This window comes from Rhipicephalus microplus, chromosome 6 (genome assembly GCF_043290135.1).
Source record: "Rhipicephalus microplus isolate Deutch F79 chromosome 6, USDA_Rmic, whole genome shotgun sequence".
NCBI lineage: Eukaryota > Metazoa > Arthropoda > Arachnida > Ixodida > Ixodidae > Rhipicephalus > Rhipicephalus microplus.
Genome location: NC_134705.1, coordinates 178,714,786 through 178,726,900, shown reverse-complemented (window position 1 = coordinate 178,726,900; position 12,115 = coordinate 178,714,786). Strand labels below are relative to the sequence as shown.

The 12,115-nt window shown below is 47.1% G+C and overlaps 1 protein-coding gene across 1 annotated transcript in view; it reads left to right on the top strand.

The window, feature by feature from the left end:
- Positions 1-11,882, top strand: part of LOC142765696 (E3 ubiquitin-protein ligase TRIM9-like) — a 290,659-nt gene extending 278,777 nt beyond the window's left edge. The window contains exons 6-8 of the mRNA XM_075867146.1: positions 3,142-3,280; positions 4,177-4,401; positions 6,122-11,882. Of these exons, the coding sequence (XP_075723261.1) occupies positions 3,142-3,280; positions 4,177-4,401; positions 6,122-6,537 (780 nt within the window). The 3' untranslated portion in view covers positions 6,538-11,882. The remainder of the gene's footprint in view (positions 1-3,141; positions 3,281-4,176; positions 4,402-6,121) is intronic.
- Positions 11,883-12,115: the final 233 nt, after the last annotated feature.

The window sequence follows — 12,115 nt, the reverse complement described above, 5'->3', positions numbered from 1 at the left end:
ATGGGGGGATATCCACTGTGCCGTGCTCCGCAAGGGGGCAACATCATCGCCACGCCATTTTAAAGGTCCGTTCGTGCGCGCCGCCCTGTTGTCCGTGCTTCGGCGTGCAGGACATGTTCTCTTTCGACATCCCTGTTGCCGTGCGTGTCTCGGGCACAGCGCGTGCAGCGAGCACGCCGACCTCCAAAATGGCGACCCCGATGCCCCCGCGGATGACGTCAGGCGCATTGAGCGGCTCAATGTCACAGCATCGCCACAGAGGTAAAACTTTTAAGTGGGAAGACGACAAAATGAAATGTTATACGCATGGCTAGCAGCTCGGTCTCTTATGGTACCTAAATTCCCTAGATTTTGCCTATCTTTAAGTACAGCGACATTCATTCATTCATTTTTATTTCCTTAAGGACCCCACTGGGGGGTATTACATAAGGGGTGGATACACAGGAAAAGAGAACATTTGAACACGTTAGTTTTCGCAGCACAGATGATTTGTAACATTTGTCGCGAAGGATGATGGGCAGGTGGTTGAAGCAATGGAGCAGGGAAGGTCGTTCCAATCCTTGACGGCGCGGGGGAAGAAAGAAGCTGAAAAAGTGGCAGTTCTGTTGCGATAACGGGACACTTGAAGTGGATGGCTTGTGCGGTGTGAAATGTATGTCGGTGTGCGGTGTGAAATGCGACAACTGCCTCCTCACCCGACCCTCTTTGACGCGCAGCCGGCGTCTTCGCCTAATCAACTCGAAAGGTTTACAAAGCCGCTTACGTTCAAGTGCATTGGCCGTGCACCTTCCAGAAGACCGTATGTGAACAAGACGTGCATTTCTCCTCCCACTCATTCCAAGCGAGCGGTCCCGCGCCGTTCCACGCGCTTGCCGCACAGCCGCATCGCACTTGCCGGCACACCTACCGCACGCAAGCAGGGGACAACTAAGCCAATAGGTGACCGGTAAACTGGGAAATTGTAGGGAACTGTGGGATACGACGGCTTCCGGTTCGACGCACCACGCGGGTCAGCAGCGGCACGTGCACATTTATGCACTGCTAAAAAAAAGCACCTGGCCGTGCAATGTCAGTGCTTTAGAAGTTTTTTTTTTTTTTTTTGCCAACCGTGACTGTGACTATGACAAGCTACGAAAGCCATGAACGGTCCGGAAACTTTTTTTGTCGCACTAAAATAATCTGCAATGCTTCTATGCTGCTCGGGGGTGCTGTCAGTTTGGCTAGCAGATCAGTCAATACATAAAACAGTTTTCCTTGATGATACGGTACTGCAGATAAAAAGTCACCATTGTAAAGATCTCAGGGGATGGAAATGACTGTAGCAGTGTGCTAAGAGTTCATTTCGGGATCGCTGCTCCGACCGACATCGTCAGTCGATTGGCATGAAGCGAAACACTTATTGAACGCGTTTAGATTTTTTTTTTTGTAGCCTTCAGTGCGCGCTATACATGCGTTTCTTGGGCGAAGCGAGATGCTTATTTCAACGCTGATCTCGGTCAAGCTGCACGGCACGGCGGCACTGAAACAATACAGTCAGACATAGACGGCGCCGAATAATCGAAGTCCTGCGCTTTTTTAGCGCACTTTTTTCCTTTGGGTGCCGTCCTGGCGCACAGTTTGATCAAGATAAACGCAAATGAACTCGTCCAGCGCTTCGTGTAAACTTACTCTTAAGCGAAGCTTTCGCGTTTTTTGTCATATTGGTGCAATGGCCGGCGCTAATCTCGTATGGCAGGTAGATTTCGCCCTCTCATTTCCATAATATATTTGCTAGGCGCGCCTGCGCGACAATTAGTTTCTCAATATAAATTAATATTCGCAGCAAATTCATGCGTAAGCTTTTTTTTAGTGTGGAACACACACCTACCTGTGATAAAAAGGTTTTCGCACCCTCTGGCTTCAAACTTCCGTACTCAAAGGCTGCCTGTCGCTGTGGCTCTCTTCACAGTCACAGCCCACCTCGTTTTCGTCTTTATTACATCAGAATTCATACCTGCGTTTGCCTTGCACGCTCGAGGGGGAGGGAGCAGCCAACGGCTGAACAACCGACCATGGTTTATCGGGACGAAGATAAAACGGGTGACCAAACGCGCCAATCCCGGATAATGTGAGGCTTGCGGCGAAGCGGTTTGCCGTCGTCTGCTCTTCTCGAACCGGAAGCCGGTAGCAGACGGTGTATCCCACAATTCCTCGCTCTTTTACTGGTCACCTATTGGCGACGCTCTTTCCCCCTCCGCACCGTCGCCACTTGGCTTATTTGTCCCCCGTTTGCGTGCGTCCCGGCACGTGCGTTGCGGCTGTGCGGCAAGCGCGTGGAACGGCCCTAAAAGGAACATGGCTTCCGAAAACTAGCGTTGCCCAATGATATTCTTGGGTGGCGCTTCAATCGTTGTCTCCACTTAAGAAAGGAGAGAGAGAGAAAAAAATCTAGGGACATTAACGGAACCCTGGCCGCCGCAGCGAGTGAGTATAACCTTCGTGCTGTCTGCGGCTTCAACTCAAACGTTGTGATAAGAACTTAACACGTATACGTATTGGTCGTCCGCTTATCTCTCTTAAAGATACGCGAGCGGCCGCGGCCGGTCGTTAATAGTACGCACTTCCTGCCCGAACCCGCAGGTCGCGGGTTCAAATCCCGGTTATGGCGGCTGCATTTCCGATGGAGGGAAAATGTTGTAGGCCCGTGTGCTCAGATTTGGGTGCACGTTAAAGAACCCCAGGTGGTCTAAATTCCCGGAGCCCTCCACTACGGCGTCTCTCATACTCATATGGTGGTTTTGGGACGTTAAACCCCACATATCAATCAATCAATCAACTTCCTGCCCGAGGTGCGGCCCACCTACCTGTTCATATTATCTCCGTTGCGCCTTTCAAGTAACGAAAGACGGCCGGCTCGTTTCATCTCTGCTTGAACCGCGTCCGTCAGCAGCGCGCGCGTGGTTTCACTCGCACGTGTTATCGATAAAACGTCAATAACATTTCACAAGATGGATGAGAAAAACAACAACTCGACCCAGAACATGACGGCAGCGGGAAGAAAATGCGTCCGGAGTGGCCTTATGATTGCAATCGCGATAAGATTCTATATTCTCGGAGTGTTTTGCAGCTAAGCACACGGCGCGCGCTGTTTGGGCCCCGCAGGAGGTGTACTGCGGCAAGGAGACGCTGTGCACGGTGGACGGGCTGCACTTCAACAGCGCGTACAGGGCCCGAGTCAAGGCCTACAACGCCACCGGAGAGGGACCCTACAGCGACGTCATCGTGCTGCATACGGCTGAAGGTGTGTGTGCCTGCCTTGCTTGCACAGAGTGCGTTGGTGACGTCATGGTGCGAGGTCGCTCTGTTGACCATCTCCTTCGCAATCGGCGTTAAGGAAATGAAAGTGACGTTTAGAGCAGAGAAATGGAGAGTGATTCGAGAGGGAAGAAAAAAATAGGGAAAGCTGTATTCTGCCTCACGTTTGGAGCAGCGCTTCCGACAAGTCGGACTACTCGTGCTTGTTTCGAGAAAGGGCGATTACATAATGTCTCTCTCGGATACTGTCCCCGCCCTCCCTTTCGCGCACTGAGCATCACCATTCCAAATTACTGGCCAAATTTTGTTTTGTGGACATGTACTAGTATACTGCTAGGATGGAGCTTGTGATTAAACAAACATCAGAATTTTCATCACAGCAATGACTGTAGATGGATGTCATTGTTGGTGGTGTAACCTGGCCTAACTGTGAATGTACAGTTAGGTCAGCTTCCACCACCAATCTACCTATCCATCTCTTTTTCCCGGAAAAACGGGAAATTTGCGCCGCTTATAGCAGCAAATTTTAGCTATAGTAAACGCGATCCGCTTTCCGTTTTGGTGTTCGTCACGGAATAGCTCTGGGCACTGCAGTTCGTAAGAGAAACCATTAGACTGCTTTCTTCAACTTTAAGAAATCAGCGATGAACGACAGAGACAGTCGCTTGCCCCTTTTCCCGTTCTGGGCCGATTATTGAAGATGGGGGTACCAACTATTCCAATCTCAAACTTCGCCTCGGTAGCCTGCGGCTTATATTTTCAGCCTTGAAGTACCATACCGTCCTCGCATACGTATAGCGTGACAAATGGCCTTGCGAGCGTGAGGTTTTGTGCGAGACGTGTTGCTTTTCCTTTCCTCCCCCAAAATTTGCGACGCTGCAGTGGCGTGGTTCGCGTTGGACCCGGTGGCGTGCCATCCGGACATCGTGCTTTCGGAGGAGAACGCGACGGCCCGGTGCGAGAGCTACGAGCACCGCGTCGTCCTGGGCTCGCTGTGCTTCTCCCGGGGCGTCCACTACTGGGAGGTCACCGTGGACCGGTGCGACAACAACGCCGACGTCGTCGTCGGAGTGGCGCGCGCGGACGCCGCCCGGGACGTCATGTTGGGTAAGTGCGCGACCCCGCCCATTTTCTTGCTCCTAACAGCTGAGCTGTCTAAGGTCGAGGTTGTTCGTTAGGTCGGGGATAGAAAGAAATTTCCTGGTAGAGGAAAGAAAGCTAAAGAAAGAGAGAGAGAGAGGAATTAACGTGGCTGATCCCTCTGTCAAGGAATCGATATAACACGAAAGTGAAACGTGTCTTCGCAGAGGCCGTTGAGCATTTATTGTGCATTGTTTCGCCAAAGGCGAAAGAAATAGTGCTACAGCAACAAACTGTAATGTCGCGCGAAGAACGGCAAGCAGTGTGAAACTTGCGGCGCGCACCTTGAGCAGAAAGCACGCACGAAATGAGCATGCACGAGACGAGTGCGGACCAACAACTGCCACAGCTCGACCTCTTGCTTCGTGCGTGAGCAGCGCGCTCCTTTTGTAAACGCGGCCGGGGCAGCGAGCGAAGTGAACTTCGTGCGCTCTTCAACCAAGGCAACTTCAAAGCAAGCTTGCGCAAGACGTACAGCGTCAATTTTTATGAAAGGGAGCACGGGAACGCGTGGCGTGCGCGCTCCGGCGGCTGCTGGCAGCGCGTTCAAGCGGGAGCGAGAGCAACCACGGTCTCTTCTCGCGTCATCTCGCGGCGGGCAAAACAACCGTTCGTTGCTGATATAGAACGGAAAGATTGCAACCCCTCCCCCTTAAAGCCGATTACCTGCTCTCTCGTGATCGCCTTGAAGATGGAGGGGGTCGCAATCTTGCCGCTGGTTCCTTATCAGTAATGAATGGTTGTTTGCCTCGCCGCAAGATGACGCCAGAAGAGACTGTGGTTTCTCCCGCTCCCGCTTGAACGCGCTGCCAGCAGCCGCCGGAGCGCGCAGGCCACGCGTTCCCGAGTTCTCTTTCATAAAAATTGATACTGTACATAGCGCCCGAATCAACAGATAACCGCGTGAGCGCGCCCTTCCCGCCGTTGGGCGCTAAGCTGTCCGCATGATTCACGCAGACAGCTCTGCATGAATAATGCATAATGTCTATGGTGTTGCCACGGCCTTGCGGAACAGTAAGGGTCACAGTCAAGACCGTACCCAAAAATTATTTTTTTTGGGGGGGGGGGGCACTTATATCATTTCGGGGAGGAGGGCACCCCCTTAAAATGGTTATTTCCACTCTCTATGCCACGGTGACAAAAATTTCGGGGGGAGGGGGGGGGCATGGGCCCGATGTGCCACCCCCTGGCTGTGCCCTTGGTCACAGTGCTAGTTGGTATGTTTACCCGAGTCTTGTTCATGAAAGGTTCTGATTAGCCTGAAAAAAATTCTTGGGTCCCCTCGAGTTTGAACTATTGAGAGCCTACTGTATCAATATATTATGAAATTGTTTTCAAGAACTTCATAGCATCAACCAAAATTGAGGTGAGTCTGAATAACACAATCTATATGGGTATTAGTTGAGCCCCTTTTTAAAAGACACCCACTACAGAGCAGTTCTTGTCTCTTATACAAGGGGTGTCTTATAAGAAAGGTATAACAAAACATTATCTGTTCGGCCTCTATTTCAGTGTAGGCCACCTGGTGTCTCTTATTTATTTATTTGACAATACCCAATTGTGTCTTACATAAATATTCTTTATAAAGGAAGTCTAGATGGCTTGGTCTAAATGTTGAGGACGTAGTCTTACTTTACAGATGCTGCTATCATTTAGTCAGTGTCATGTTCTCTATAACCGCTCGCAGGCAAGGACGACAAGGGATGGAGCATGTATATAGATCACCAGCGGTCTTGGTTCCTCCACGCCGACCGGCACGAACACCGAGTGGATGGTGGCGTTGAGAGGGGTTCAGTCATCGGAATACTGCTCGACTTGGACAGGCGTCAGCTGTGCTTCTACGTCAACGACGAACGGCAGGGACCGCCCATCGCCCTGGGAGCGCCGGTGCAGGGACCGAGCGCTGCACTGTACCCGGCGTTCAGTCTCAACCGCAATGTCCAGCTGACCGTGCACACGGCCCTAGACCCGCCGCAGTCCTCAGACGACAGTGATGACGCTGCTGACGATGCTGAAGAGCCACCACACGATCCTCTTCATCCCGATTCTCTACCGCCCGGTGCCAGGAACGCAGCACCCAACCTGCCACCGCCCGTGGTGTGAAGATTTTTAAAAATTTTATTTTCCGTTTTTTTTTCGATAGCACGGGAAATACAACTCATTTGTTGTCGGGCCACATACAAATTCAACACGGCGCTGTGTGCCATGCAATGTGTTTTGAAAGTTTGAGAACATGGTGTGCAGCTTGAAATGCTCGGCCATTGTTTGGCAAGTGAAGCTGCCAGCACGGCGGCGCAGGAATGAAACGAGAAGACGCTGCGGCCACAATGATGGTGCGTAAATTTGAGAGGTTGCCCAGTTTTACTTTGCAGGTTGTCACTCAAAAGTATTTGTTTGTAATGTAGCACCTTCCCAATAACACAAACGGCAGACGTGTGTAACCTTCAGCGTGCCAACCTGTCATTACAGTAAGCAGTAGAGCTAAGGCATGGCCTCACATATCCGGTGGCACACAGAGCATGCCGCTAAATCTCTGAGGCCATGCTTGAGTTAAGCATTGGGTGCTTAGAGCCCCCGATGCTAGTGTAGTGACGGTCTAGCTCTCCCCAGCTGGACCCTGAACTGTTCAATGAATATAATTGTAATCCCCCCCCCCCCCCAAAAAAAAGAGAATCAAATGTCCTATCACCTGACAATGAGCAGCTGGAAAATGCATCTGAGACATTAACTTTGAGAGGTTAGATTAGTCTAGCGAAATTTTACGTCCGCTGCCGAGGCATTGTGCAGTCTGGGGACACTAATCAAATTCACAAAGGTGGGTGGCAAATGTGCTGAATGTTGCACACTCATCTGTTCATCATTCGTCTAGTATTGGAAGTACAGTTTATTGAACCATACCTCATATCTTTTTTATGTACACATATATATATAGACGCATTTATGTTTAGGGCTAGTTAGTTCATTGTGTATGTGAAGCGACTGTGTTGAAAAGACATGTGCACATCTGCAGGTGACAATTAGATCATTTAAAAAATAAAACCTTCAGCCTCTCTTCTTAGTTGGTTGCATAATTGTTTACTCTGTTTCTTAATATTGAATAGATCCGTGAAAGCTTCTTTTTTCATTGACATTTTTAGAGCAAGGCTTTAAGCTGGCTACTTGGGTCCAAATTCACAGCAAGAACTAATGCTACTCCGACATAGCAAACGTTAGCTTTCTCGCTTAGTTCATGCGCTTGATGGTTGAGCTTATGACAATTTGGGGGGTGTAATGCGAGTTAGAAAGGACAATAACTTGCCTTTATGCAATGCTGGGTTGCCTGGTTGTGTGTGGAAAGTGCTTTTAAATAGTAATCCACACTGTTTTCTCCAAGTTAGTAACTTTGCCAACAAAATATTTGGATGTTCGTGCACATGCAGTTTATGTGGAACCGGTACACATAACACCGCATCTACCAGATGAATGGTTTTAAATATCCATGATCGTATTTTTCAACAGTACGAACCATTCATTTGAATAGAATTTCCTTATTTTTTTTCACACCTGTCTCAGTGTATCATTTTTGCCAACTTCACTTCAACAATGAACCAGCTAGCCCACTGTCAGATTATTTTAGTTTTTATATCAATGAAATAGTGTGCACACCACTTGTGGACGTGCAAGTTGAGCGCTCTTGTACAGAAAGGGGTCTTTGCGAGTTTCTTGCCAGATTTTTTTTTTTCTTTTTTTGCATTTTGTTGGAGCAAAAAAAATGTTTTCATAGGTTGTTGAGCAAACTGAGCGAGCTATCGCTTGAATAAGACAACGGCAGAAATACAAGTCGTTTCGCCGTACCTGTAAATTTTGCACAAAGGTTGTTAGCTTGTATTTTAGTGAATTTCTCATCCCTGACTGGCATATCACAAGTGGTATAACTGTCGTTCAAGCGCAACGACAGTGATACCATGCATATCCAACTGGCCCAACTTTCGATTCTGTTGCAATATCGCAAATGGTTCGCTTACCATGATCACTTCGGCAATGAGTGCAACGCCTTGAAGTCGCAAGATGTTGAAACTCTGTACTAGCGCTGAAGAAAGACATATCGATCGCATCCTCAATTTCGATTGTTTGATCAATGCTTTACTTGCTATAAGAACGAGTGCATTAAGTAAGAAACATTTTGCTGACCTTTCCAAGTGGTGAAAGTTTTATGTTATCGTCTCTATTTTTTAAATTGCCAACTCATTTTGTAGTCTTTGGTTTGAGCACAGTAGATTCAGCTGGATTGAAGTACAGCGCTCACCGCCAACTTACGACTGCCATATTGTATTGACTCCTCTGTTGGTTGGTTTTTTTTACATGACAGATAAACACAAACATTTTACTTTATAAATCACAATAAGTTCGTGTAGCTTGCTTTTATGTACTTTTCGTGTTCTAGTATGTGGTCAATCTAGGGCGCAACAGCATCCTTCGGGAAATTTTTCAAACTTTTTTTTTTCCGATAGAACTTGTGTACATTCTGTATTGTTGATAATAAAGAGTGTGCTTGTCTTCATTTTGAGGCACCGTACATATCACTTTCCGTACTATTGATGCTTCAAAACCACACACATACGAAGCGACATTTAGTGGCTGATACATCGAATTCTATCGTTTCCATCCATTGGAGAGGCATAGGAAAATCGTGGTGAGTGATGATTCACGTTTTTGTTACGTTATTCGCAGCACCTATTTCGTAGAAACAACACCGTTGTGCGATTCGCAGGAGGCGGTAACAGCGCATCGCCCTCATTCTCCCGTTCGTACAGGTGTTGTCAGAAAGCGAAATTTCTGCTCCTCCATGGCACCAAGTACGTTTGAGCTTAGTGAGTTTGAACGAGCAAAGACTCGGTGTATGTACGTAACTGAAAGCCCCAACAGTATGCTACTGCAAGCAGCTATTGAAGATCGCGGGGTAGCTGGAAACGGGTGATGCATTGCGGGAAATACTATACCGGTGAGAGCAAGGGCATTCGGTCACGCCAGTTGTCGCTACAAGCTCTTGCATGGAGCGTAAGTGCAAGCGTCATCACTCGTACAAGGCTGCTCGCACGTCACAAGGCAGCAATTAAATGAGGCTCATATGACGCCGTATAACTCTCCTGCCATTATTTGTCTTCTAATTGTCCTTGCCATTTAATTTTTATATATATGCATATAGTGTCCTAGTAGCGAAGAATGATTTTGCAAGTGCTTTGAGTGCTCTTGAAGTCATATCGAAGTGTGAAAAACGTGCGTGACTTCTAGCAGAGAGGGATTTCATCGAACACTAAAGTGCCGTCGTTCGTGTACATTTTGACGTTTCTGGTTAGATGAAGGAGAGTGCATGGTATTTGTACATCCACCTGACCTTCGCCTGTCACGTGTGTTCAAATGTTCTAGCACCACATTGGGGATGTCGTAAGTTTTTTCCTCTTTTGCAAATGAAAAGCAGGAAGCAAACAGTATATTTTTAGTAAAAAGGTGCAACTCTTTCTACGCTCTTGAAAACAGACACGCCCTTCCGAGCATTATTTTGTCGCACAATAGTAATTGTTTATTGTGCATGCCTTTCTCTAACTTCAGAGCCACGTGCCTGGTACCTTCAGGTAGCAAATGGCACAAACGCAATCAGCATGACAGCATTCTCAATACGAAAGTTGCGAACTCGAGTTTTCGGGAAACAAAGTGCAGTAAGTCAGGTGAAATCGTTGTCAGACAAAAAGGCTTCATTAGGGTGCAACCCTAAAGAAGCCTTAAGGAAGCCAAAAACGCACTTAAAAGTGTGTTTTTTTAGTGTTCTACTTCAATACATGAACTCCTAGTGCATTGATGATTTATGCCGAAATTATTGGCGTTACATCTTTGTTCTTTGTTAAGCACATAAAATAATTAAAGCTTGAAAGTTTGCACTGTCGTGAACACGCTTTCCACTTCGACAGCTTCAAGCCACACTTCACTGCTGTTCTGGTGACTTCCTTTTTTTCGTTCTGTTTAGAGCCCTCCTCGATGTAGCCAAGAAAACTAGTCACGTGTGTAAAGAAAGCTTAGCGTCAGTTGAATGATCTCTGTGGTAAGTGTGAGGATGCATGTGTCATCTGCAAACACCACCTATCAGTAAGACTACAGTGCACGGCTGTCAGGTTTTATACTTTTCGTGTCGATTTTTTCTTTTATCATCGAACCAAAGGGAAAGATGGACCAGCCCATCCAGTCATCCCTTTTCAACAAGCCGCATTGCTCGTCACACATTGGCGGCGGCTGTTTGAAAAGTTCTTGCCTTCTTGTGTGCGTGCATCTAAAACTATGTAACCAAGTCTTATTTTTTGTAAGCTTTTGTTAAATTGATGTTCATTTCCCTTTGAACCAGACTTTCGATTATACTTACTTTTCCTTTAAGTAGGGGTAGGCTTTGTATTCACGATACAGCCATCACCCAAGGGTGTTGTATCATTCATCGAAGAGTGCTGCAAATTAAGCTGCCACATTAAGTGTATGAGCAACGATATGTTGTCAGCCCGTGAAATCATTCACTTCTGTGCTTTTCTTCGTACACAGGATGTGTGCGCACTGCAGGACAAAGTACTGCCATAAATTGTAACGCGGCATTCTGCTTCTGACTACGAGTGCACACTGCGCAGATGCTTCATTTACTCTGCTAGGTTGGGTACTTTTGTATATTCGTCAAGCTCATTTTTGTGGCTCATTTTTCATCAGGCGTATCGGGCTGTATGTTTTTGTGTTGCTTTCGCACATGGTGTAGCAAGTTTAGTCTGTGCTATCCACTCGCTGGTGCTATTGTGAAGCAGCCAAGTCTCGTTTTATTTACGTCGCTATCCCACTCATTGAATTGATTCGGAAAGACCTAGTGTCACCCTATGCCTCTTTGAGATCACATTATTAGCTGAAAGCATAGATGTCACTTTTGGTTTTGTTGCAATAAGGTATTAGTTCTAGTTACTGGTGCATGCCTGGTAAGTGCATAGTTGTACGATTCCGTAATAGGAGTTTGGTAAGGTCCAGTAAAGAGCGCTGTTTCGGTGTACGCTTTTCTGGACACAACACACGAGGTGAGGAAAGCCGTTTTAAGAATTTCGCGCACTGCCGGGGTTTGGCGACATGCCGTGGTTTGTATACTTATTTATTCCACATTATTCTGAATGTGTGCGTGCCGAGTGCTTACATTTACCGAAGGCTGTCTTTTGTGAGGTTTGAACGTGTGTATCTGCGAGTTCACTTTCTCCTCCAATTATGAGCACACGCGGAATGAAAGGTGATTGGCTGTAAATAGCAGAGTGCTTTCCTCTTTTTTCTTTTATTGCTGCTGTAGCATATGTAGCATATCCAGTAGAGAAGTCACTACTGTTGTGTTTTGTCTTCACATCTTTTCTTTTATGTATGCAGTACTATGTTTGCTGAATGAATAAAAGTTTTTTCTCTGCGTATTTTTGATGTTCCCACTGCCTCATCTTGTTTTCACATCAAACAGCCACACTTCACGAATGATTTTTTGGTGGCTTCTACTGGTATTACGACTGAGTGCCCACAGAAGTTTCTTTACACTGCATTTGATGTGAGATACAACTTTTCAATGTTTACCTTTTCATTGTAATATCTGCAGCGTTTTGCGGCGACACTGTAGTGGGACTTGTGGAGGATTTCGGTGTGCCCAAATATA